Source organism: Patagioenas fasciata, chromosome 2 (genome assembly GCF_037038585.1).
Source record: "Patagioenas fasciata isolate bPatFas1 chromosome 2, bPatFas1.hap1, whole genome shotgun sequence".
Classification (NCBI taxonomy): Eukaryota; Metazoa; Chordata; class Aves; order Columbiformes; family Columbidae; genus Patagioenas; species Patagioenas fasciata.
This window is the reverse complement of record NC_092521.1, coordinates 162,172,788-162,200,233: the sequence shown is the minus strand read 5'-3', so window position 1 is coordinate 162,200,233 and position 27,446 is coordinate 162,172,788. Positions and strand designations below refer to the sequence as shown.

General features: G+C 40.4%; 1 protein-coding gene across 3 annotated transcripts in view; it reads left to right on the top strand.

Annotated features, from left to right (window-relative positions):
• The window catches only part of GALNT11 (polypeptide N-acetylgalactosaminyltransferase 11), a 53,254-nt gene that overhangs the window by 10,864 nt on the left and 14,944 nt on the right, over window positions 1-27,446 (top strand). For all 3 annotated transcript variants that reach the window (XM_065829919.2, XM_065829918.2, XM_071805330.1), the window contains exons 2-9: window positions 5,874-6,206; window positions 9,935-10,058; window positions 12,398-12,564; window positions 16,329-16,454; window positions 18,856-19,105; window positions 21,813-21,930; window positions 23,455-23,607; window positions 26,423-26,641. In XM_065829919.2, the coding sequence (XP_065685991.1) occupies window positions 5,912-6,206; window positions 9,935-10,058; window positions 12,398-12,564; window positions 16,329-16,454; window positions 18,856-19,105; window positions 21,813-21,930; window positions 23,455-23,607; window positions 26,423-26,641 (1,452 nt within the window). In that variant the 5' untranslated portion in view covers window positions 5,874-5,911. The remainder of the gene's footprint in view (window positions 1-5,873; window positions 6,207-9,934; window positions 10,059-12,397; window positions 12,565-16,328; window positions 16,455-18,855; window positions 19,106-21,812; window positions 21,931-23,454; window positions 23,608-26,422; window positions 26,642-27,446) is intronic.

Sequence of the window (27,446 nt, the reverse complement as noted above, 5' to 3'; positions counted from 1 at the left end):
TTTTAAGAAGAAAAGCTGTTCTTGGAAAAATTGCAAGTGGACTTTAAAGTTTTCCCAAATAGTTCTTACTTCTATTTCAAAAATCTTGAGGTTAATCTGATCCTCTGCTTGACCTCAGACAAACATGAGTTTTGGCACAGTCATGAAATATCTAGTCATACGGTGTGTTTACTAAACTGCTGAGGTTAATCCAAGCAGATGTCAGTGTTTAAGCAGCGGTGGTCATAGAGCCTGTAGCTACTTTTGCTCTTTAAGCCAAAATATTGTGAAATGTGGTCCACTTTTTTTTTTCATTACAAGTCACAGAATCCCAGAATGTCAGGGTTGGAAGGGACCTTGAAAGCTCATCCAGTCCAATCCCCCCGCCGGAGCAGGAACACCCAGCTGAGGTTCCACAGGAAGGTGTCCAGGCGGGTTTGAATGTCTGCAGAGAAGGAGACTCCACAACCTCCCTGGGCAGCCTGGGCCAGGCTCTGGCATCCTTACTGAGAAGAAGTTTCTTCTCAAATTTAAGTGGAACCTTTTGTGTTCCAGTTTGTACCCATTGTCCCTCGTCCTGTCATTGGTTGTCACTGAGAAGAGCCTGCCTCTATCCTCCTGACACTCACCCTTTATATATCTGTAAACATTCATGAGGTCACCCCTCAGTCTCCTCTTCTCCAAGCTCAAGAGCCCCAGCTCCCTCATCCTTTCCTCATACGGGAGATGCTCCACTCCCTTCAGCATCTTTGTTGCCCTAATATTGAAGGCTCACACACTGGACCAGTGTTAGTAAGAGCTGCACACGTTACTATTATAATTGCAAACTCCCCCAGCCTGTCTGGGAGAACAGAGTTCTATCGTTGTTGGACCAATTATTAAGTGAATGTAAATGTTAGTGGTTTTAATGTATAAATGAATGTCACGCTGGTGTTGTAAGGATGCTGCAAGAAGCTGGTGTGCCATGGGAAGCAGTATTGCGCGGTAATTACTGAAGCTGGAGTCTGGCAGGTAGGGTCCTGGAAAGTTGTTGGTTTTGGTTTTTTTCAGCTTTGCGATTGATTGGCTTTCAGAGACTTTTACTAAGTTACTTATATTGACCTTCTACAGTTCTCTTAAAAAAAAAATCAATGATTTACTACTTGTGCAAGGAACTGAGACTTCTTACTGGAATTCATGGAAATTAGAGAGGAATATTTTACTCTTGGCATTTCTGGCATTTGGGTCTGCAAACTCAGTTCCAAGGCTTTGCCGAAGTCTGAAAACTGTCAGGCAATAAATATATGACAATCAAAACAGAGCAACGACAGAGACAGTAAGGCTGAGTATTTGGTTAGAAATTCTGAGGAAACCGTGCCTTTTGCTCTTGATCTATTTTGTGGTGATGCTTCTTTCTCAGTCACCCCAGTTGCCTCCAAATGAATTGTGTTTTCTTAACGTAGGAGATGCTGCCACCTTGAATGATTTGTGTTTGTCATGTTGAAGTATCTCTGGGTTCCTCAGGATACCAATGCAAACAGCTGTAAACCCGATCTATCACTAGAGTGTTGATGGGAATGAATGCTTGTAAAATACTTCAAGGTATTATCATTTATTATTTGCTGTGAAATCTCCTCTCTTACTGAGGCAGAGGAAACGTCTTCTGTTCATTCTGGTTGTTCTTCACTACATGCGTTTTTGGGAGAGAGAATTGTTTGAGGTATTTTTGAAACTTACTTTGAAACTTACTTTTGGCAGCTGATTTGATTTTTCAGAAGTGAAGAGGTGAAACACAATAGACCCCTCAAGACTTGTCTAAATGACCAGCAAAATCTGTGAGGAACAATATTATGAAACAATTCTTCTTGATATATTTAAATAATTTTGTTTGCATTTGAATAAATAGACAGAAATTAGTTTCAACTCTAGACAGCAGCTTAGTGGTGACTGGGCTCAGTGTGGCTGTACTTATTGCACGGGAGAAAATTATTATTGTTATGAGCTTATTGACATTATTACCTGGATAATGCAATTCAGCTCTTTTGATTTAAGCTGTTTCTGTCTGACTGTTCAAACCTGCTAGCTCTGCTTGCATTAGCAGAGCTTTAGGGCTGTTGAGTTACAAATATATATAATCTGTTTTTCTCATGGTGGCATGTATGAGGGCTGAGAAAGGCATATCCTTTGCATCTCCTGTACTCAGGAACAGCTTGTCTCAATTTAAGAAAAAAAAACCCGAAAGGTTTGACTTTGCTAAAGTTTTAAAATCCTGCTTGGAGGAACCAGGTGGGAGAGGATGGGATGTGTAAGGCAGCCGTCAGGGTATGGTGACCATGCAGAGGCAGTCAGACGTTGCTGGGTGAATTAACAAAGCGTGTTTCTGAGAAGACTTCACAGAAATGGAGAGCAAAGGTATCTGGATGGGATAGGGCTTTAATTCATGGTATCTAGATGGCTTGCAGAAGAAAGTCGTGGACAGGGAGATTGATGAGGTAAGAACCGCGGGCCAAGCGGCTGCCTCTGAGCTGAGTGTTTCCCCCTGGGTCTCTGTGACCAGTGAAGCGTTCTCTCCTCCCTCCCTCTGCTGTGGATCAAACTGGTTGTTTTTTCATTCTGTGCTGAAATACTTGTTTCTTGGTACATTGAGAAGGAGCGGAGATGTATTAATGTGATTGTATGCGTAAAAGTATATAGGGCTGGAAAGGTTCTCCTGGCTCCTCAGGGCAGGTCCCTGGCAGGACTGGCATTGCTTAGGACTTGAAAACCTACTGTGGTCTCTTTGGTCAAACACATCTGTAAGACGTCATGGTCAACCTAAAACCATCCAAAACCGGAGCGTGCAGCTCTGACGCAGATTGTGACTTCTGCGGCTGCCTTCATGATAGAAGTGGTTGAAATCCATACGCCAGTGGTTGTGTAAATGCATATGCATTGGTGAATAAAGTAAACTAATAAGCCTCAATGTGCTTTTCATAGGCAGGGTTTGATTTCTTTCCATTCTGCCTTCAAAAGTAAGTGTCTAACAAAACATTTGGTAATTAAAGAAAATAGTGAGTCTGTATTTTCCTGCCAAATGTATTACCAAATGTCTTGGTTGAATAGCAAGCTACTGAAAGAGCCTAGTTTTCTGCATTGTGGAGGTGCTGTCATTTGATTTAAATGCAGTATTTCAACCTTTGTATCCTTCTAGAAAACTGCAAAACAGTAGAGGAGAGGAAAAGAAGGTGAAACAGTTCTGCTTTGGCAAGGAGCATGTGGAAATATTATGCTCAGGTTTGCATTTGTTGCATTTGTAACAGTACCCAAGTGTGCTTTCAGCCTGGGCAGAGGGCTTTCTGGAGGTGGAAGGGTTTACAGCAATCTTTTTACTCTAGTAGTTACTAATTTATCCCTTCCTCTTTAATCTGAGTGTGCCTGGTGTCTGTCACAGCAAACTTTAACTTCAGTGTGGCTGAAGTGCCACACAGCAGCAAAGTGGAGCTCTGAGGTATCGAAGACATGCAAGAAACTGGGAAAATACTTAGTCCATGATGAATTCTGCTCTGTATGACTCTCTTCCCACTGTTACCTGAGCCAGCAAGGGTTATCTTTGATTTTCCTGTGGAAGCTACAGTGTAGATATACCCTTAAACAGCTCTGAAATGAGAGTGTTCCTCCTCTGTTATAGTAATTTTATCTTATTAGAACAATTCCATTCCACAATGCAAGTGCATGTGCCATGATGTTAGGATGTGCGTCTGTGTTACCATAGTGAATGGAAAAACAACTCCAGCAGGTTTCAAGGAGCAGTATATTAAGCTTGGACAAGACTTACAGCAGATGACCTCCTTGTGGCCGTGCAGAAAAACCCTGGCAAGCACCCAGAGCTTCTTTTATGGATAAGTATTAATTGTCTGCAGACTGTCTGGCAAGAAGAATTATTATAATTCGAGGACGTAACTGTTTATCTGATCTTGCTCCTTTGCAGCCTTGCATGCTGTTTTGAGCCTCGCTTTGCCGTGCTGTGATCATTGAGTATGGTTCACACAGGGAATAAGGCATTGGAGCTTGGTGGTCTGTACCTCTTCCACTGGTAAACCCATTCTGCTGTCTAGAATTGGGGTGAGGGGTGTTAATAATTTCTGCCCCCAGAGCATTTGTTGCCTAATTTCATGGCCCTGCAGTTAAGTGGCAGGATTTCTGGGTGACAATGTTAAAGAGCCTGTTTCACAGAGCATGACATTCATCTGTGTGCACAGGGTCAGTGTGAGATTTAAACCTCATTTAAGACCTTTTTAAGCTCCTTGGGCTTAACTGCTGCATAGATTGTTGCCTTGCAGAAGTGAGGGAGTTTGACATGGTAAGAATAATGGGTAAGTTATTTTTGAGGAGGTTTGGGTTTTTTGCATTATTGCTTTGCGGATATTTTATTTTTGGAAGGGAGACAATAACCTGCTGCAGTCTGGGAAATGTGAGCTTTAGTTTTGACATGTATTCTTTTCAGATGCAAGTCACTTAAGACTCAGAATTACATTGCCAAAATAAGTGGAATCTTTATAGGTTTCTTCGGGATCATGAACACCTCTGTTTATTAGTTTTCCATATTGAGAAGGGAATAATCTGTTTGTACTCATAAATGTTGTTGTGATTTGTTCTTTGCCAGGCTGACCTGAACACTTCTGGTAGTTTCCGACTTTTTGAGAAGTCTGAAAAATGCATTTGCGTAAACCCTTGACTCCTACCCCAATACTTCATTTTCTTAAAACAAGTGGTTTGTTCATTAAAAGGTGATGAAATGTTTTCCCAACTTTTTGTTACTATGCGAAGAATTCGTTGTGGTTAGATAATGATGAATCTAGTTCTTTGAGTTAGGGTTTTTCTCAGTTTTGGGAACTGAGCTGCATAGTTTTTGGTGGGGTTTATTTTGAGCCTATTTTAGATTTGAGAAACTCCAGAAAGTTTAGCGGGTTCTCTTGGGCCATAAATAGCATGTTACCACCAGTTTCATATGCTCCACTTGAGGGATTTGCTTACAATAGGAATTTTCAGTAGAGCTTGGGGAAGCTGTGTCTAAAGTAAAACTCCAGACTGGGTTGTTTCCTTCCAGCTCCAGGTGAGCATCTCCAGGGAGAACAGAAGCTCTTCTGGAGTCTGCAGACCCTGCAGGAACCCAGTAAATAACCTTGGAGCTTTTTGCTCTTTCCCTGCTCCATCTCTGTTTCCTTTCTTTCTGCAGAGAAGAGTACCTGTAAATGTGACTGTCTTGGTGCTGTGTGTTGTTAAATTGCACCCCATGAGTTCTGGAATTTGTGGGATGTTCATGATGGCTGTTCTTAAATTTGGGGCAAGAAGGACTGAACTATGTAGCTTTCTGAGTCTGTTCTCTCATTTCATGCTTTAGGATGGGAACAGAACTACAAAAATGGACATGTGTGGGCATACTCTTGGGCAACTGACTCAAGGTGACCCTGCTTGAGCAAAAGGGTTGGATGAAGTGACCTCCAGAGGTCCCTTGCAGCCTCAGTTATTCTGTGAAGAATCAATTCCCTGTGTGCAGTATCTTTAGTTAAACAGGGGTATGTTTAAATCAATGCAGGCATGTGGGAATGTATTGTTGTGGAAGAGAGATAATTATATCACTATTCAGAGGAAAAATGTATCATTTTTACATTTAATTGTGGTGTGTCACTGGGGTCTTAGTGATTGTTTGCTTCATGTTTTAAAGCAGTAGTATCTACGTGGATTGTCCAAACTGGTCATGTTTATTTTTTGAACTGGAAAGTGCAAAGGGATTTCATTCTTAAAGTTTGTGCTTCAAGTTTAAATTCCAAAAATCATTTAATGGAAGAGCAACCCATAGAATGCATTTTCTAATGTATAGACCTGACGAGGTAACAGGCAGCACTCTCAAAATGTGTGTTCTCACTTTCTTTCAGGTAATTGAGAATGGGTCCTCAACGATGCTAAGTCTACAATGGGAAGTGTCACACTTCGCTATTTCTGCTATGGGTGCCTTTTCACGTCTGTGACCTGGACGCTTCTGCTCTTTGTTTATTTCAACTTCAGTGAAGAGAACCAATCCTTCAAGAATGTGCCCGTCAAGGGGCTGGAACCTCAGAGGCCGTTTCCAAAAAAATTCTACCCCCGTTTTACACGGGGGTCTGTTCATATACCTGAATTGCAACAGAAAGAGAATAAGATAGGAAATGCTCTTGGAAATCATGTTCAGGACCCCATTAAGGGGGAGGTAGAATTCTCTCCTGAAATGGGTAAGTGGTTTTCAGTGCTGGTGATGAAATTAATAAAACAGTAGAAGAAATGAGATAGTAAGCTTGGTTTGTTTTTTAAAGGATCTAAGGGAAAATTGTATATTTGAAGCAGTTTTGTTTGTTAAAATGTGGGTGGTACTACTGGCCCTCTTCATTAGGAATTATTTGACATGTGTTGTGTTTAATCAAAAATATATTACTCCTAACATTTGTGGCTGTGCTGTGTAAGTGTTAATGGACTGGATTACACCAAGGTGTCTATTCTTCATGTAGTTCTTCATTTTGGAAGGTTCAGCCTATGCTTGTTTCATATCTTACTCCTGTGCTGACTGGACTCAAATACATGAACTTTTATTAGCCACAAAGAAACTCCACTCATATGCAGTAGTTAAAAAAAAACTTGATAACAACAGACAATTAAGAAGACCCATTGATTTGGAGAATATCCTTGGAGTATGAAATAATCTACAAAAAATGTGTGCGGGACAGATTACAATGAAAGATTTATTGAGATGAAAGCAGTCAGGGCCAAATCCTGCTCACTTTGTACCAACAAAAGTCTGTGTGTTTTGTTGGAGCATATTTCATCAATGAGATGATTTGGGTTTGTTTTCCACACTAAAATGCTTGTTATATTTAACCGCTTAACAGCTTAATGTCTGCTGAGGCATGGTCCATGCTGGCCTGCAAACTTGCTTGAAGGCTGGAGGAAGATGTTGAGTCTTGTGATACTGGTGTCTGCTGCTTTGGGAATTATGGCGTGTTATGCCTCCCAGCCAGGAGCTGAAAACTCATATATGATTGAGTCCTCTGTCATTACTGTGGATGAATGCCGGATCACCAGCTGCAAGAGTTCATAGAACTTTACCAAACTTCATTTCATGAGTTGATCTTTAGACCTGTGTAAATATGTAGGAAAAATGCTAATTCATGTTGCCCTGTGGCATTACAAGTGTTTATCAGTTCACTGCAAAAAGCACAAGAGCCAAGTGAGATGAAGACCGGTCCAGACGTGGCTGTTTCTTTCCAACTATTCAGTACTGGCCAGGAAAGAAGTTGGGCTTTTTTAACTGGGAAGTCCCTTGATCTTCAAACCAAGTGCCTGGTTTGGTTGATGAAAGCCAAGGGGAATTGTACTGCCAGGATAAATTCTACATGAATCATCAGGACACTGCTGGTTCTCTGTTAGAATTAGATCAGGTGCTGCAGGAAAGGGCTTCGTGTCTATCTAGCATAGAGCAGTGATAAATACATAAAAATATAAAAAGAAGTTGGGCATATGACTGCCAGATGCAAATTGTCCTACCAGATGACAGTTTGTCTTTTTTCTTTAATCTGGGAGAGCCACATAACACTGAAGTAAAGCCTAAACTGATGTTGGATTGCAAAGCCCTTGTTTTCCAAAGGCTTCTGTCTGCTCTTTGTACTGAAATCTTTCAGACGTTTTGCATGCATTTTGGATATTGTTCTTCCTGAGAATGTTTTAAAAATATTAGCATTCCTTGTCTATATTCAGAAGATCAGGAAAAAAGTAGTCAGTGGTTGGTTATGGACAGACTGTAGAATGAACTATTTGGTAAGTGGTTCTTAAGGTTGTGCTTTCTATGTTTTAAGTTGACTCAGTGGCACAGTGTTACTGCGGCGCTGAGTATTCAAGTATTGTGTGACTGAGGTGGGTGTCTGAACTGATAGGCTGGAAACCTGGCTTTGGAAATGCCTGTGATTTAAAGGAGGACCGACCGCTGCCAGAAGAGCAGCATTGCCACAATGAACAAACCTTGTTCCTGCCTGTGGGATGCAACATATCCACAGTGAGAGCTCTTATCTGTGAGCGTGGTAGTGTCAGTCACCCCACAAGATACTCTGTGTGGGTGTATCCCATTTATTTTCCAGATATCTCTATACCCACCACTCAGTCCTGCACAAATGCCAAGGCACCTGCTCCTGAGGTGTTTGATGGTGCAGCTGCGCTTCCACTGCTGTGCTCAAGACTAAAAGCGATGGGGTGGGAAATGTAAATGCACAGAATTCCCTCCAGAAGGTCAACTTGTACCTGTAGGTCGACTTTGTTGCTGAAACACAACTGGTAGTGACACTGCTGTGCTCCGAAGGCAAACCAGGAGTATTTATTTGGAAAGGAAGAAAGCTTCAAAACATTTTTGATCACCTTTGCTTCTGTTTTGCTTTTTAACCCATCTTGTTTTCTCTGGCTTTGAGCTCAGCTGGCTTTTGCATAGCTGTTGAAAACTAGAGGACATGAGACATGAAGAGAACCAGAGAGGACTGAGGTTTTTTCTGCCTTACAGAGAAGGCTAAGGGGTGAGATTTTATTGCTGTCAACAGCAACTTAATGGGAGGCTGTAGGGAAGATGGAACCAGACTCTTTCTGGAGGTGTATGGGATTATGATAAGAGGAGATTTCTGTTAGATAAGAGGAAAAACATTTTCTATGAGATGGTGGTCAGATGCTTGAACAGGGACATGAGGTTGTAGAATCTGCACACTTGGAGATACTGGAGACTTTCAAAACCTAGCTGGATGCATTCTGAACAACCTAATCTAGTTGGACCTGCTCTGAGCAGGGGATTAGACCAGATGTCCCGTCCAACCTGAATTAGGCTGATTCTACAAAACCTGGATATAAGTTAGCATGTGAATGAGGAACCCCCTTGTTTATAATTTTCTGCAGATTTTGAGCCATATGGAGATGATGGGCAGGGAGGGAGGAGATAAAAAGTGAGCAAGGATCATGTAATCTGTGCTGAAACTTGAGTGAAATTGCCTCTGTAGCTTGATAATAGCTGGTGAGGACATATGCGTCTCATTCTGTGCAGCCAGAATAAAACATCGTTGTTCCTCTACCTGAATTGCTGCAGAAGTGGCTACCAGATACAAGTGGTGGCTACCGCTTCCCTTCTCTCCCTCCTTTTTCTCTGTGGAATAGTTGAGTGAAGCACCATAATATTTTGTTTCTGTTCACACTGGTGAGTATATGGCTCGGTGGGAGAGAAGCCGGTGGCACTGAGTCAAGGCAGGCAGGATGGCATTGAGGATTTCGGCCTTGGCCTTTTGCACTGTACTTATTTATACCAACAATTGCTGCCTCTGCTGTGCTCAGCAACAGTTGATGCTTCTGCTAAAATAGTCAATGGAGAAACAGCTCTGTTGCAATTTTACTTGCTGTCAAAGTTCCAGGTGATATAAACAAGAAGTTCAGAGTTTTTTCATAGCTATTTTTCTGTTACTGCAGACTTGTGAAAAGTGCATGAAACTGGAGCTGCTATTGTGAGGGTTTTTCTACCATTGTAAATGTATTTTCTCTCTAAAATCCCATTACAGACCCTTCATCTATATGGATAGACGCTGATGCATTGTGTGCTCAAGTCTATGCTCTGTTGCGTGTTTGATGTTGATTTTTAGGTGGTGCTAAGAGTTAAGAGGCCATTTAAGTGAAGGAAGTGTGTCTGGTAAGGCAATAAACACAATGGAACCATCAGTCTTTGGAGAATTATTTCATTTTATTACAGCTGCCACTGCTATTCCTAAGTCCTACATATTTGTGAGGGGTAACAAAAATAGTTGCACAAAACCAGACTTTGCAAAACCAGAAGGATTTTTGAAGAGCATAATGGGTCTCAGGGGAGGTTAAAGCATACATTTCCATCCTTGACTGTTCCCAAAGGATATTTTTGAGCCTGTTAACTGATCCTGGCATGTTTCTTTTGCAGGAATGATTTTTAATGAGGAAGATCAAGAAGTGAGGGACTTGGGCTATCAGAAGCATGCTTTCAATATGCTTATCAGTAATCGGCTGGGATACCACAGGGAGGTGCCTGATACAAGAGATGCGAAGTACGTACTGATTTTGGTGAGAACATGGTAAAATTTCATGTGCTCAAGGACTTGTTACTCACATTATACCTGATGTAGCTTTTAACATTTTTGGTATTAAAGGGCAACAAAGATGCTGAAGGGAGTGAAGCATCTCCCTTATGAGGAAAGGCTGAGGGAGCTGGGGCTCTGGAGCCTGGAGAAGAGGAGACTGAGGGGTGACCTCATTAATGTTTATAAATATGTAAAGGGTGAGTGTCAGGAGGATGGAGCCAGGCTCTTCTCGGTGACAACCAATGATAGGACAAGGGGCAGTGGGTTCAAACTGGAACACAGGAGGTTCCACTTAAATTTGAGAACAAACTTCTTGTCAGTGAGGGTACCAGAGCCTGGCCCAGGCTGCCCAGGGAGGTTGTGGAGTCTCCTTCTGTGCAGACATTCAAACCCGCCTGGACACCTTCCTGTGGAACCTCAGCTGGGTGTTCCTGCTCTGGCGGGGGGATTGCACTGGATGAGCTTTTGAGGTCCCTTCCAACCCCTGACATTCTGGGATTCTGTGATTACATTTCTGTTGGGTACTCTTTCAGCTTTCTGTGTGGCTGAAGGCAGGTTTTTCAGCTATTTAAACAGAAGTGCTTGAGGTTAGGATTTATTTTCTTTGGTCTCTTCTGTCTTTTTTGACTGAACACTGTTTCTGGAGATCTGATTTTTTTGCCAGCTGGAACGGTGTGTGAAAGGTAAAGCCCCACAGAAACCAGGCTCCATGAAAAACGAAAGACTGCTACCCCTTGAAAGCAAAGTTTTGTCTGAATTCTTAGTTCACTTTAAGAATGCTTAATGAAGAAACAGATTGGAGATACAATTATTCAAACTTTTATCCTGTTAATTTTTGTGAGTAGTAGTATTGGCAGACAGCTATTTGGATAGAAACAAGATTCTGAAAATAATACTTTAAATAAAAGTTGGTGTGGAAAAGTCCGAAGAATCAAACTTTCTTTTCAGCAACACTAGGATTGCACATCCTGTATCTCTTTCATCTCCCTACCTGTGTACTCAGTTACTTAAAACACTCCACAATATTTTTGAAGCTTCATTTTGAGACACTCAGTACTGTAACTACCAGAAGAGATGCCATAATTGTGTTTGGTACCTTTGAAAGATGAACATTAAATGTTCCAGTGCCCAAGTTAATGAGACTTTCACCTTATGTACCATTTCACATTTGTTGTAAGCCTACTGAGGGGAAGATAGATGAATGACTGATGACAAAGGCTCTCTGTTAAAGGCCTTGCTTGGTATCTGGATTGCACTGCTCTGAATACTTTCAGTTAAAAAGCAGATATTTTTTCCATATTCTGTCTGCATATGGGGAGAAAAAATCCCACCACTATAACAACAACAAAAAAACCCCAATGTTGAATTGAAAAACAAATAAACCTGCATCTGTTTTTCTAGTGGTTTCTCTGGTGTGGGTAAATGTAATGACTCATACTTGCTGAAATGTCTCTCCCAAGGCTGAGTTCATTCCAAGTCAATGAAGACTTTTCTTGTATACTTCTGGGTTTTCATTTGTAGTTTCTTATTTTTATTGGATTCCCTCATGCCTGACATCTTCAAATGGCATTAATCTGTGATACTGTACCCTGCTAGAAGTATGGACAAAATTTAAAAATAAGGCAAAAGAAAGAATGATCATCTGCTTTGAGTGGATTCAGCTTGCAGATTAAAATGCTGAAATTTAGATAGCTGCATGTTAGAAAATGCAGTTAATGGAGCATGCAGAGCTCTTCAGCTGGCAAAATGCGCTTGTCAGCCTTAGGGTGAGCTGAACGCTGTCTGAACTCTGCTAGACAGCAGGGACTAGACTTAAGTGTCTTAATCTGCGGACTGAATCCCAGCCTTGGTTGTCTGAATAGGTGTTTAGCACCATTGGAGGTATTCTGGGATATCCAACCTAGTCTCCAGCAGCTGGCTGTTAAAACTGTGGGGTTTTGGTAGGCCTCATGTCATATTTGATATTCCTGTACATGGCTGAGCTACCTGAGGGTATTAGACAGTTTTGACAGCTGAAACAAGCCCTTAGTGATTTCTTTACGTCTTGAGAATCTATGATTCTTACTCCTACCCCAGTTCATCGTATCCTTTGTTTTCTAAAAAGTAGTAATGTTAATTATGTCTGTATTATATGGAGAGTAGTTTACTATGCTGGGCCTTACTATAGATGCTGTACGCCTGGGCTGTTTGTGTTCAAGTTAGTTCTTCTTACACATTTATTGTTCACTTGTTATGTATAAAGTTTCACTAGTGACCTGACCCTTTGGAAATCCCACTGAAAATAATGACTATATTTCTGTTTGCAGATGTAGAGAGAAGTCCTACCCTTCTGATCTGCCATCTGCCAGTGTTATCATCTGTTTCTACAACGAAGCGCTTTCTGCCCTGCTTCGCACGGTGCACAGTGTCCTGGACCGCACTCCTGCGCACCTTCTGCATGAAATCATTTTGGTGGATGACAACAGTGAATTAGGTGAGAGAACTTTTCAGTAATATTTCGATCGATGCTTACACTGCTTGACCTTTCTGTCTCTTCCTGCGCTTTATTGACCGATCATTATAAAAACGTGGAAGCCATGATGCGAAACCAATTTGTACTGCAGTCCATCTCCAAAAAATGCCAGCTGGTACAGGTGCGTGATGTTCTGAGAAACCCAAGATGACATTCACTTTGACTCCGATGCCATTTTACTAATGAGATTTGTACCCTACAGACCGGGACATTCCAAAACAGGTTTTGAAACTAATAAATGAGGAGTGTATATCTGTGGAGGGGGTGATTAAGCAGTTTATAGTTTAGCTGTTTTTAACAGTAGCTTGCTTGGGATGTTCTGGTGCTCAGAGCAGATTATGCTGATCTTTTCATAAACTTTGTGTGTCAATACGAACTGAATGCATCTGAAAGGAACTGAATGCAGCTGTGGTCTTGCACATAGTTGATGTGGCACTGTGGAAACAGCGCATCAGGGTTTTTTGTACTTGCTCACCATTCGGGACAGGTGGTGAGCTGCGATCAGGGCTCAGCCTGTGCTGGGAGGGCTCTGCCTGGCTCTCTCACAGCCTCTTGTGGCCACCCTGGGAGCAGCCAGCCCTGGCTCTTGGTGGAGGGGCCCTGCAGGGGTAAACCTTGCAGAATTGCTTTACTGTTGATGACAGATTGATGCTTCGGTGTTTTTCTCTCGAACGGTGGACAAGGCAAAGACAGACGTGCAGTTCAAGTGTTTTGGCACTTCAAAAGCGAAATGCCTGTAGAGGAATGTGTTAGCGTAGCAGACCTTGCAAGTGGGACTGTGCACATTCTCTGCTCACCCCTGTACAAGTCCACAACTTTTTGCGTTTTTTAAATGATTTTTACTATTTTGGGGGCATATAATTAGCTCCCTTGATCTCATCATTTGGTTTCTGTGTTAAAGTTTCTCTTGATCTAAGAGACTGATTAGAAATGTATAATGTAGAATGAAATTCTCTCGTTATGCAGCAAGTTCATTTCTCTGAGGTCAGATCAAATATTAAGATACAGGAGAGAACGAAGATCAAACACTCTGTCCCTTGCTGATAAGAATGCATAATATTATGTTTTGTGTTTTGGAAGCGATATGTTCTCTTTGCTACAAAGTGTCTTGTGGAATTTGTTGTTTTAAAGTTTCATAACTGTCGTATTCAGAACTAAGCTTACTTCAAAACTCAGTCTTTGGAACATGGTAGCACATTTGGTTAATGCCCGTGTTTAGGCAGTAATACTATCACCCTTCTGGTCTGTTGCTAATTCAGAGGCCAAATTAGGTTCAAAACATTCAAGTAGCTACTTTTGCCTTTCTGACTTCAAATGGACATGATTTGAAACTGGAGATGGGAGGAGATATTGTTTATACAGAGGATTACTGCTCTCGATGACAATGTACTACTGGTTTGCACTGCTGCTTAATTTTAATGAATGGAGTTTCACTGCTGAAGAAAAGCAAAGCTGCTTTAGTGGCTGAGGAAAACAAAGACTTTGGCTGTGCCATGGATCTCATGTGAGCTTCAGCAAATCGCTCAATCTCTATACGTCTTTGATTTTTTTAATTTGATTTCCATAATTACATACTTACTGAAATGATATCTTAGTTGAAATTCTGCCTATTTCTACAGCTTTAAATATAGGAGCTCTACTGCACATCAGTGCTGTTGTGCAAAACTTGGGTTTTTGCATCTGATTTTGCCTCAAAAAGCTTCTTACACTCAATCCTGCACAGCCTTACTAGCTAAGCAACTCAACTAGGCCCACTGTTAGAGTTTTCTTCGCTGTAAGGCAGGATTTCTTTTTCTAGTACGTCATCTTTCTCCCTGATTTAGGCTTTACCTGTTGTGGAACAGCCTACAGGATACATTGAAGGCTGTTACTGGAGGTTTTATTCTACATAGAAGAGGAGGTTGAAGAACAGATGTTTTCAGATGTTTGCACACGCCATTGGACATGCAAAACTATTTCCTCTTGTATGTCCTTTCTTGCAGCGTTATCTGCCCTAAGTGCTGAGTTTGGTAACTGACCTTTTCTGCTTTGTGCTAGCCCTTTGTTTTCTGCAGTTGTACGCCGTCTTTCCCTTGCTATGATACATCGAGTGAAGAATGATTCAAGTACTGGTTTATTTTAGATTTCAAATCCTTCTGTCCTATTTAATGATTTCATTTGGGTAGCATCCTAGAGATGACTTTCTTTCATGAACTTTCGAGGAGACTTTCTTAAAATCTTTCCTATTGTCTCTGGCATATTATGTCACATTGAAGACCAAGGGAGAGAATTTCTGTGGCCCAGATGAATCCAGTCTGCATCTCTCCAGAGACTTTTCTTTGTCCTAGAATATTCTCTACCACCATGTTTACTCTGCGGTACCTTCTCATTCTTGATCAATGATGCCGCCTTGCGGCGCAGAGGCTGAGGTCTCAACATTTGGAGCTGCTTCTGGGAATCTCCTTTTCAGTCTTCCTGCCTGAAAGTTCTCGTGCTCCCTGAAGGTTACAGCTCTGGCTTCCACATATGTTCCTTTGGCATCTAATGTTGTTAACAGCCACTTTCATGTTTGAACTGAGATTCATCAGCACAATAATATTTATTTTTGCGGATCCTGTGTTGAAAGTCTGTCTGCCTCTCTGTACCAAGCTGCTCTATGAAATCTCAGCTCGCTTTTTGTTGTTCTCCCTCATTTTATATTCCTCTTTATTTCTCCATAACTTTATAAACTTGTGTTTTTTCATTACTTCAGCCTTAATGTGTTTATCTTCTCTTCAGTGGTCCTGCTTTAATGTTAGAAACCACCATCCTCAGCTAAAAAAAATGATTGTTACTGTTAAAATTGCTGTTGATGTTTAATTTACAGTAGTGCCTATAGACTTCAGTGGACTTTGCTCTCCTTCCAAAGCACATACTTGCCAGAAGTGTCTTTGATCCTTTTGGATTTTAGAAAAGCAACCACCTGTGAATGAATTTTACTTTATATCTGCTGCAGTATCAGCTGAGCAGGTACAGATAATGAAAGGTGTCTTCATGCTGCTTCTTTAAGGTGTCGGTGTTTGCCTTAGTGTATGGAACATAGTGCTTTAAATCACTTGCCAGCGTGTAAGGGCTTTTATTACTTGTGCTGCAAATGACAGTCACCATGAGATGAATTTGGAAATGCTATTTCTTTGTACGGTGCCTTTTATCTGTGTTTTTTAGCAGCAGTAATTCCTTTTAGTGTAGAATCTGGTAGTTCAAGTTAACTGGAGTCATATTGTACTAAAGGCTTTGCAAACAGAACACAAAGATAACAATCCAGTCTGTATGCAGGAAACCAAGGCTAAGAACAAAAGGTGAGACAGTGGCAGCGCATAAAAAGTTAGTTGGGAAAATATAAGTAGATGCTTCTGAGCAGGAGCACACCCTGTGGAAGGCCCAGTCGCGTGGTCCATCACCCTCTTTGGTGCAGGGGGTGTATCTGCTTTCTCTGTGTGGATTTCCACAATGTAGCAGGGAAAAGTAAGGCAGGTGATAGGAAAATGTGCCAATAAAACAACAAAAAAAGGCCACAGGAACTGGTGGGCGGGTGTAGGATGTGGAATGACTGACTGTCCTTTTGATACCCTTGGTTTGAAGCTGTGCTGTATTGGAGGAGCTTTTTGGTCAAGTTTTGGCTGGTTTTGAGTTGAACATCTTGGGGCTTTAAACAAAACTTCCACAATTTCCATCCTGTTGTTGAACTTGTGTTTTCCCTTCCTCAGCTGACTTGAAGAAAGACTTGGATGAATACGTTAAAACTCAGCTTCCAAAAACCACAAAATTGGTAAGAAATGAGAAGCGGGAAGGCTTGATTCGAGGAAGGATGATTGGAGCCTCTCATGCCACAGGTAACCTTTCTTGTTTCTATTTTCCTCGCATACTTTGCCCATGTGTTAATTGGGTGACTTTTCTTTCTGTAGTGCAGCTCTTTCATATGTTGAATATTTGACCTGTGATTGCTTTAGGTCAGGGCTCTGCGTGTCATGCTATGTTCTGAACTACACAACTTAGTGCAGGGGAATAAAAATTTGGGATAATGCTATCTTAGGCGAGAGACCTTTTAGCAATTATTTCAGAAGATCAATGACTTTGAAATGAGTTAATTGCATTGATCTTTGGCTGTTATATTAAATTATGTTGCAACAGCTACACGAAATGTCTTCAGGGATTCCTGTATAATGATAATCAGAGGCCTTAACTACCATTACCTGTGCATTTACATGTTTACATCATGCAGTTGACCATGATCTCTATAAAGCCTTCTCCAGGATTACATCAAAGCTTTACTGAATTAGTCCCCACCTGGGGTTTTTCCTCTTGCTCAATGAGAAAGAAGCAAGGAGAACTTGGTACTTGCTTATATGTAAATAAAGAGTAGATATGATAAATCCACTGTTTTTATAGTTTGTAATTAACTTTAGGAAATCTATGCTGTGTAAGAGAGGGGAGACGTTTTTTCAAGTCACCCACACAGTGACTTCACAAGTTTGGAGCTGAATTTAAGTGTGTTTTAAACCTTCTCCAAACTTTGCATTTTTTTCCTTCCTGTGGCAGTTTACTTTTGATAAAATGAGTTGGGTTTTTTTGAATGGGGCAGTAAAATACTAAAACAAAACCAGTAATTGACAAAATATAGTGAGGCAATGTAGGATTTTCCCTGTTCCTGCCCTGGAAGTCTGTTGCCTTGGGAATATCTCCATCTGCGCCAGGTATTGTGGTCACAGAATATTTTCTGCGTGTTTCATGTGAAAACTACCACTCTAAGATTACAATCTTCTTCCTTATTAATGTACACACTAATCTCGCTTCTAATTCACCCATCTAATTGTAATGTTTCTTATAGAAACTATTCTGTTGTTGCAGTGAGTGTTAATTGGGAAAACTATGTGTGGTGCTTTATATACACTGTGCGCCTTTTATCATAATAAGCTTCCCAGTTAGATTCTGGGAAAGTATGTGCTACTCTCTCAGATAATTTTGAGTGGCAGATAAAGTCTCTTAATTGGTGTTTACTCATTAGCATTGTGATGGCATAACCCAAAGAGAAAATTGTGCTTGCGGTTTCCAAGCTGTGCTAGGATTCATTTGAGTTGGTGCAATTTTAAGTCATTTTATTGCTTTGTTTGTGAGCTGCCAGAGTCTGTGTGGTGTGGGGGGTTTTTTGTTAGTTTTGTTGGTTTGTTTTGTTGGTTTTTGTGTGTGTGTGTTTTGGTTGTTTGCTTGTTTTTCTTCAGTCAAATACTGTCTGTTGTTAATGGGTGACTCCTTGTATTTGTATGTTTCTAAGTTGTTTTCTTTGAAACTCTTTCCTGTCCTTGCCACATTATTCTAGTGTTACATAAAATCCGTTGTGTCATAAAAATTCAGATGACTCTTTAGACCAGCTGAGCCTGATGGTCTCTCATGGATCAAACTGTCCCCTCTGATCATTGCAGATAATCCCCTGTAAACTGATGGGATTGGAGTGTTGCTTCGTCTAATGATGCTGAATTTGGCTTTGTCCATTTAGGGCATTCACTCTTCTTTTTAACCACTGAATCGCAAATGTAGGAGTAGTTACATTCATACAGTCCTGAAATTACATTCAGCCCTTTGAAGGCAACTGCAAGGCTGATGTGTCCCCGGCAAAAATTAATTGGACACCCCAGAGCTAATGAAATAGGGAGATGCTCTATATTCCTTTTTATTCAGGAACCAAAATACTGTGCCCTGTATCATGGCTGAATGCAGATTAATTCATCAGAATGACTTGGTTTACAATCCCCAGATTTTAGGTGCCACAGTGACTGGATGGATGCTGAAGTGTGACATGAAGGGAGCCCAAGGTGATTACAGTCAGTGGACAAAACCAGCTTTGTTATGGATATGGGACTGGATGAATTATCTCTATCCTCTTGAGCTCAGGAGCTGCTCTGCAACAGCTCAAGTACCTGACTGAGTGCTGCTCTGGGGACGTTTCATTTTAAGTACAGTAGCTTTGCTGAATCGGGCTAGAACATTTGATGACTATAAAACCCTGTTAAAGAAATGCAAGTTGTGGCCCTCTTGAGCAATTGATGGCTAAATATGAATAGCCAGGATCTACCTCCTGCCTTTGTGACCGAGCTAATCCCTGTGCAGTCCCTGGTTTGTCAGTGTTTGAGTGCAGACAGTGTTTTGCCTCCGTTACACAGGCTGCTGAGGATGCTGCCGATATAATTGTCTATGTCACCACAGATCTTTGTTTTTTCTGTTATTTGGCATCTGCAGGACAAGTGCTGGTGTTCCTGGACAGTCACTGCGAGGTGAACGAGATGTGGTTACAACCCCTGCTGACCCCCATCAGAGAAGATCGCCGGACCGTGGTGTGCCCCGTCATCGACATCATCAGCGCTGACACGCTGACCTACAGCTCTTCGCCAGTTGTGCGTGGAGGGTTTAACTGGGGCCTGCACTTTAAGTGGGATCTTGTTCCTCTGTCAGAACTGGAAGGACCTGATGGAGCCACTGCTCCGATCAAGTAAGGTTGCTCCTCCATGGTGTAAAGCTCTGTGTAATGCACGGACAATCAGAAGCACTTCAGAGTGTATCTGGGTGTGTAGTTCTAGAAGCAGATGCCCAACCTGGCAAATACTTGACTCGTTTATTTTACTTAGAAACAGTTTTGCTTACTATTACCTAATTTAGTTTAATTTCTCACATTTAATCACAAATTTGATATATCTATCCTAGTAGGTCAAGAAAGCACACACACTTTTAGAGAATACTTACACAAGAGTCTTAAGGGGCTTATCCTGTTCTGTATTAAATCTGTCCAATAATTTCACTTTCGAGCCATATATTGATGTCTGTTTCCAGTCTGTCAATGTGTTTGGCTTAATGATGGGTTTGATAACCGCCTTTGTGCTAGTAATAGCCTGCATATCCCACCAATATAGGCTTTGTAATTTCAGTGCTAAAGAGTTGCTACATTAGGAATATATGTTTTAGTGCTAATAGGAAGGTGGTTTCGTAGCTGATAGGAGAGCACATCAGAGCATATGGTAATTTTCTATGTCAACATTTTTTTTTCTTTAAATTTCATCTAATTTTCCTCAAACAAGCAATTATTTTGTCCTAAAGCTTCCTAAATGACTACACACGGATGCAAATCTGTCTTTGAAAAACTGCTTGTCTTTTTGCACAGTGTGGCAAAGACCTCAAACTGTTAGACGTCTGTCTATATTGTTTCTGTGGTCTGAATTGCTTGAGGGTCATTCTGAAACAAAAGTCTCAGTAAAGCTTCACACTGGGGCTTGGAAAGTTACTTTCTTTAAACTGTTGATGACTGTCTTGCCTGTAGAGAACTGGCGATGTCTGGTTCTTGGTGGAAATGTAACTGCTATAAAATGTCGGTAAACACGTATTTGAAGTAGCAGACACATATGACTCAGACATAAGAATAGAAGCTGTTCTGGTGTGAATCCCTTCATGAGAAGGGCCGGTGCTGCCAGAGCAATGGCAAGGGGTTGATTGTGCTTTTTCTAGTTGCAGGTATCCATCTTCGTACAAAATTCAGGTCTGTGAGGTGGAATAACTGAATATATATATATATGTATGTATATATATAAAAATATATAATTTTTTTTGCAAACTGACTCCTCGCTGAGAATGTGATACTTCTATACCATTTACAAAGCAAATCAGAAATTGGGCAGCCTCGTCTCTCATTCTCTTTCCTTGGGCTGTAAATGAAGAGCATTTCAGGCTGACGCAAGCAGCTCCAGCACAAGGTTCTCTGCTGTGGCCGAACAGCTCTGCAGTTTGTCTTCCCACATCACAAGATGTGCTCTGAGAAGCCAGGAAACTTCTTGAGTTACTTAAGTTTGGCCACTTTGGAAGGTGTCACTGTGACAGTTTGTGAAGCGCGGAGGAAAGGACAGACTGGGAAAATCTGAATGGGGAACCTGCATAGAAAGTCTTACAATCCTTATTCTGTGAAGAGCTGTTCTCACAGTTAATCTGGGGGTGCCTGAAGGTTGGTTCTTGCTGTGTTCGTCCCTGCTGTTGCATTCCTTCAACTCACTTTTAGGAAAAACTCCCATGCAAAAGATAGGGAATGTCATAGTTAAAAGGTAGTCTAATCTAAAACTATTACATTTTCTGAGTATGAAAGTGATTTTTCCTACTTAGAGGTCTCTGCCTGCTGTGAAAAAGAAGCTAGATTGCTATTTAACCTTTGAAAATGTCTTTCCATCAAACGGAAAGGCTTACGTTTTACGTTTTAAAGGCCTTCATCATGAAATATTTTGGTGTCAGGGATGGAAAAATGGAAAGCAACCTTCCAACCCAGGTTTTAAAGTGACAGAAACTGTAGTAGAAAGTTGTGTGAGAACAAGCAAAGAAATCCAGACTTAGGCTTGGTTTCATTGTAGATTTTTATTAACAAGGATGAGAGAAAGCCTGTTCCAAGCACATTGTATTTCCCAACTATTAAATAATTTTTATGTGATGTTTTTACTCTTTTATACTCTTCTAGGGCATCCACATATTACAAATTCGTGATACAGTAGCAATTCGATCTAGAGACTGTGCAATGGTGGTTATATACAGATTTTTTACAAAATGGAGCACCCCTCTAGTAACAAGGTGAAAAACTAGGAAACCCTGAAGAGAACATCTATCCAAATATACAAACTCTAAATAGCTTACCAAGAAACTGCTCATTGTATCTATGATGAAACAACACTGCTCCTGGTACTGAAATTCTATCCATGAAATAGAGTGAGATTTCTTATAACAGCCTCCTGGCTTCTGTAATTTAAATTTGGACTTTGTTTCTTGATCCAATTTGATGTTGGAAAGTAATTTGTACTCTGGATTCTACTTTTTCTGCAGTTCAGTCGAGCTTGGTCTGTATAATTCACCCTTGTAAGAGGGGGAAGAACACATTGTTGTGTGCAAGTGCACACGTTTGTAACTGTAGGGAAAATAGCTTCTAGTAAAGACAGACCTGAATATGGTTTATAGGTATTGGAATAATGAAAGATCCCAAATACCACTGACAGATCTACTTTTGAAAATGTTTTGAGACTTGAAGCGTGATCTGATGATTTCTAGTGTCTGTAGGGTTTAAATTGTGTTACATAGGTCTAAATTTAAGCTTTGGGACTGGCTTATTCAGCTAAAATTACTGGTGGGTTTTTTTCTCTAAAAGTAAATGAGCTTCTTTCAATATTCCTTTTTAGGTCACCTACTATGGCTGGAGGCCTGTTTGCCATGGATCGTGAGTACTTTAATGAACTTGGACAGTATGATAGCGGCATGGACATCTGGGGAGGAGAAAATCTGGAAATATCATTTCGGGTAATCTGACTTTTATGTGTACTGGAGTATGAACTTCAATGTCTGGCTGCTTCCCTTCCCAATGTACAGTTTCTTTAGCACTGGAATAGCTATTTGCACACAGAAATATTTGAGCACTTTTATTCCCAGGAAGGATGCTTTCAGCACACAGCAACTGCCTTTGCAATAATCTTCCATTTAAGTTTTAATGGGAAGATTTAAGAGAATTTTGAACTCTGTAGTTAATATTTAACTGTGGCTTTTTCTTTGTTTGGTGGAGAATTTCATAGTACCTATAGAGAAGCATAGGGAAAGAAAAATGATGCAGATTTCTGAAATGAGTTCATAAGCAATGTCTAATGCATTTCATAAGTCAGTTAAAAAGATGTGTGGCTTACAGCAACATGGATAAGAAGTAAGCTTATTATATTTCCTTATACATGTTTGGGGCTTTTCAGACACTTCGGCCTCCTTTTTATGGCCTGGAAATGTAAATATTTTATAACTAAAGAGTCATGTAGAGAAGTCAGCTTTGTTGGGAAAATAATGAGAAAGTCGTAATCAGGAGATGTGAAAGTGATGCTTCATTTGGCTTCCTATGTTTTATCTCATCTTCCCTGTAGCTCCAGTGAAAGAAACAAACAAAAAACCAAAGCAACTCCTCACAAACAAACAGACCCAAACAAAACCCCACACCCCAAAACAAACAAAACACGAACAAAAAAACCCACCACACAACCCTCAGAACTTCAGGGAAAACCGTCAAATTGGTTCATTAGAGAAATCAAGATTAGAGCTCAACAAAAAGAACTGGCATTTCGTATATTTGAGTGACTTTACAAGGGTATGTACTCAATAAATAAAATATTTCAAGTTTTTATTACAAAATATAATTATTAGATACCTGAGTAGAATTGTATGGAATGTGAGGAAATTATTCTCTTCACCGTGTAATACACAGTTTCAATAAATAGGGATTTGAGAAATTGGAGTATGTTCAGAGAGCCTTATAAGATCTGGAAGCCCTGGCTCCCTGGGGGAGAACTGAACAGAACTTGAGTCTTTATCTTATCCAGGAGCAGTTCTACAAGTGACTTGATTATAAACTGCTGAGGTGAGAAGCTTTTTCTGAGATCAGAGAACACGTTAGTCTAACAAAGGGCCAGTGATGATAATTTGTGGAAGGTGAAGTTTAAAAAAATTTTAACAAATAAGTGGAAGTAGAGTGTAATGGAGATCAATTAAGGCACCTAAATGTAGTATTTGAATGTGAACAGTATTTCTGAGTTTCCATATACTTAACAGAAACAAACAGCTATGTAGAATAGGTGCTTATACTTAGCTGAAAAGCTCTCCAGCCTCCCTTGCTGATACTGATAGATCTTCATGTCTACTGTGGAAGTACAGGCATGTCACTCTCACGTAGGCAAATAAATTTAGATACCTTGATCTGCAAGTTGAATCCCAGCCCATGTATTTCAGTGTTTTTTAATAGGTCATCAGATTATAATATTTTACAAGATCTCCTATTTGTTGCATGGACAGATATGGATGTGTGGCGGTCGGCTTCTGATCATCCCCTGCTCCAGGGTGGGACACATTTTCCGTAAGCGACGTCCCTATGGCTCACCAGGGGGACAGGACACTATGGCTCATAACTCCCTGAGGCTGGCACACGTGTGGATGGATGAATATAAGGTAAGAGACAATTCTAGGTCGTGAAGTAAGGTTATTAACTGGCTTGGTTTTCAGAGGGAGCGGGGTCAGTTAACATCTCTAATGGGGTCTTCCTTCTGGAGTCTGAATTCCTAATTTTGATATGAATTCCTACGTTCTGTAGGATTGTTGTTTGGCTTTTGAATGCTCAAGTCTTCTCTCTGTTACTTCTGCAGGAGATCCAGTTTTCTGCCTTTTTAATGATGTAAAAGTTGATGAATGAGTTCTTGCAAGCTTTGCATTGCTTTGTGTCCATATCTGTATTACGTGGCAGCCACATTCTACTGCTCTGTGCCTTCAGGTGGTTTCCATGTTGGTGAGACAGGGATTTTGATGGCTGGTTGTTTGCTTTCTGTTTTAATTAGCAATCTGCTTCTTTGTCTTGCCCTGGAAGATTAATCAGGATTAACTTCTAAATTCAAGGACAAGCGTATTCCTTCCTTCAGATCATTGTATTGATGGATTTAAATGTAGATCAGGCTTCTGTGAAGTTCTGATCTCTATGACGCTTGAGGACTTTTTACCTTGTGAGACCATAGGATTTGCTGTGTGGCCAGCTCCTGTGGTCCCTACAGCTTCTATACAGAGCATATTTTATTGACTTTATATTCTTTAGAGGTTTATGTTTCAAACCCCATTCTTTATCTTGATATTCAGTCAGTTTGAGGAACCTATTAGGGGTCGTTAATTTTCACCTCCATTCTCTATCTCCATAATGTATCGGTAGATTTGATCTATCACTTTCCTTTTTATTGGTGTCTGGGCATGGTTGTTTTGTGATTAATGATGGGTGTCTCTGAAGCTTGGAATTGATTCTTTGTTATAATTTCCAGCTAATGCTGACTTGTCCAACAAGGACTTAAACTGCTGATTGTAGCAATCTCTTATCACAGGCTTGTTCTGAACTTTTCCAGCTGTTTCAATCTAATTATCTGATAGTTGCCAGAGACTATCATTATGACAGATTTACATATGGAGGGCAAGCCTGGAAATATTTTTGTTTTTATAAGTGTAATGCAAATATTTAGGGCCAGTATCGTTTACTGATGTGATTGTATGCTGAATAATACAAAGATAAGACTTCAAGAACCAGTTTTGCAGCAAAGAGCAAATATCAATATAATGTATTATAATAAGTATACTAATATAAATATAATATCCATAAGATGGAAGAAAACAGCAACATTTTCATAACGGTCAGAAGCAAAATGTAAAAAGTTCATGTATACAATGGAAATAAATAACACAGGAAATGCAGGATACCAAAATTTGAACTTTAACCAGGAAAGAGGCAATTGGAACAGCAGAGCTCCTTTTTTTGAAGCAGACCAATGTCTGATAGTAACATCCAGCCTATCTCCAAACGTTCCCAACAGTCCAGTGTACTTAATGCCTCCCCTACTGCCGCTATTACAACAGCAGTGATACATCAAATCCATCCAAATGCTCAGAGATCTGGAAAAGGACAGATGTGTCATTTGTCTTGAGATGGTGCTGTCTGTCATCTGAATAGCAGAGACAGCAGTAAAGTAATTGAAAACTGTCAGAACCACATTATGGTAAGTGAATTCCAGATGTCTACTAGAGATTAATCCAAGAAAATACCATAGCTCAGTGCCCTAAAAACTGATTTTGAAATAATATCTAGTAAACTAGTTAATGTGCAAATACAATGCCTCTTCTATGTAAATCTAGCTGGAATTAAGGACTCTACAAGGGGATTTTTCTTCTAGTTTCAGTAATAGTATTCATGCCACATTGTACATTCATGAATTCCTGTTTGTCCCCATTGTCTCTGCATTAGAGTTCAACAGCGTATAAGATTAAGCTGGAATCTTAATCCATCCTTGCCTAACTAGGTACAACTCTGCCAGGGGAAGTTTAGGCTGGGTATTAGGAAGAAGTTCTTTACGGAAAGAGTGATCAGGCATTGGAATGGCCTGCCTAGGGAGGTGGTGGACTCACCGTCCCTGGAGGTTTTTAAACTGAGATTGGACATGGCTCTTAGTGCCATGATCTAGTAAATGGGCTGAAGTTGGACCAAGGGTTGGACTTGATGATCTCTGAGGTCTTTTCCAACCTAGCCAATTCTGTGATTCTGTGATTCTGTAATTCCAAATATAATAATAGATCAGAACATGAAAAAATAACATTGCAGGAGCCTTTCTGGAGATGGTGCAGATGAATGGACAAACTGGGCTTCACAGAAAGCCCAGGTGACAGTTCTGGTTCTTCATGTGAATAAGTGGGTGATCCCACTGACTGTCACAAGATAGTCCTACTTATATATCTATTCTGATATGATTTGATTTTTTTTTTTTGTCCTGGTAACCTATCAAGTTGGAAGGCTGGAAATCATGGAAGACAAAAACCACTGAACCCCACAACAATAGAAAAAAATAATTGGACAGTCAAACTAATTTAAAGAAACCTTGGTCAGATGAGGATAATGACAGAATATCTGTCTGTTTTTGACCTAATGACTCCAGGATGCACTTATTGCCCATGGACTGTAGGGCTGGTTTGTTTCCTCCTCAAACAGGAGTCTAAAAACATAAGCAGATTATTACCTAAGAAGTGTCTTCATCAAGAAAAGGATTAGCTCAGAGTTAGGCGAGATTAATCTCACCTCCTGTGGCAATCTAAACACTGGAGTTCCCTAGTGCTGGTTTTGAACTTAATGGCTGAAAGCACTAGCGTAATGAAACTTTGGAAGTTCTGCCAACAGGAAAAAGTTGGAAGTCAATAACGTGAAATTCTTCTTCCCTTACCTCCAACCTGTTTCTCTTAAATACAGGAGCAGTATTTTGCTTTGAGACCCGAGCTAAGGATGAGGAACTATGGAAATATTACCGACCGTGTGGAACTGAGAAAAAGATTGAACTGCAAGTCATTTAAGTGGTATTTAGATAACATCTATCCCGAGATGCAAATTTCTGGGCCGAACGCCAAAGCTCCACAGCCAGTTTTTATTAATAGAGCGCAGAAACGACCAAAAATAATCCAGCGTGGAAGGGTAAGAGAAACTTTCTTAAAAATATAATATTGTATTTTTAAAATTCTTTTGAGATTCTTTCTGACAGATTTGCTCAAATATAAAAGCAATCTGTTTCCATAGAGCATAGAGTTTTACTTTTGCAACAAGCTGTCTTGAAAAATAACAGAATTTTTTGTCTTTAGGCAAAGCCAAATTAGTTTCACTCTGACCTGTATTTCAGATTATTTTCAGACTAGATACTCCTTGGTGAAGTTTGTTACCTCAAAGCTCAGAGTTACGAAGTTTTGATGTCTTTAGCTTGCACTTTCATGGCAGTTGGTTCTGAAGATGGATTGGGATAGAGAGAAATTTGGCCTCAAATATTCATGCTCTGTTGGTTTGTGATAAGAGGACAATGTAATTAGTTTCCAAACTCATTGCTTTTACTGGATAATTTTCTGCAGAGATGAACATTTGCATCTGAGACTGATGATGGCTTTTCTAGTCTTGACTGTTAGATAATGAAAAAAAATGAGGTTTGGTCCTTTTTTTCTTCAAATAGGAGTGAAGAGATGTATTTTTATGTGTGTTCATGAAGGAAATAATGATTGCTATTTATATTTATAATGCATGCTTTAACTCGGACACCTGTGTTCATGGGTTTGTATGCAGGCAAAACCAGCACACAGTTGCATCTCTTCTCTCCAGTGCCAAATTCGTCTGATGTGTGTTTTTTATGCTTCCCAAAAATAATGGAGAACTTCAAACCCGAGACTTCAAATCCCGTGAAAAGAGAAGACCTTTGAATAAACTATGTCATGTGTGCATGGACTACGCTTACCAG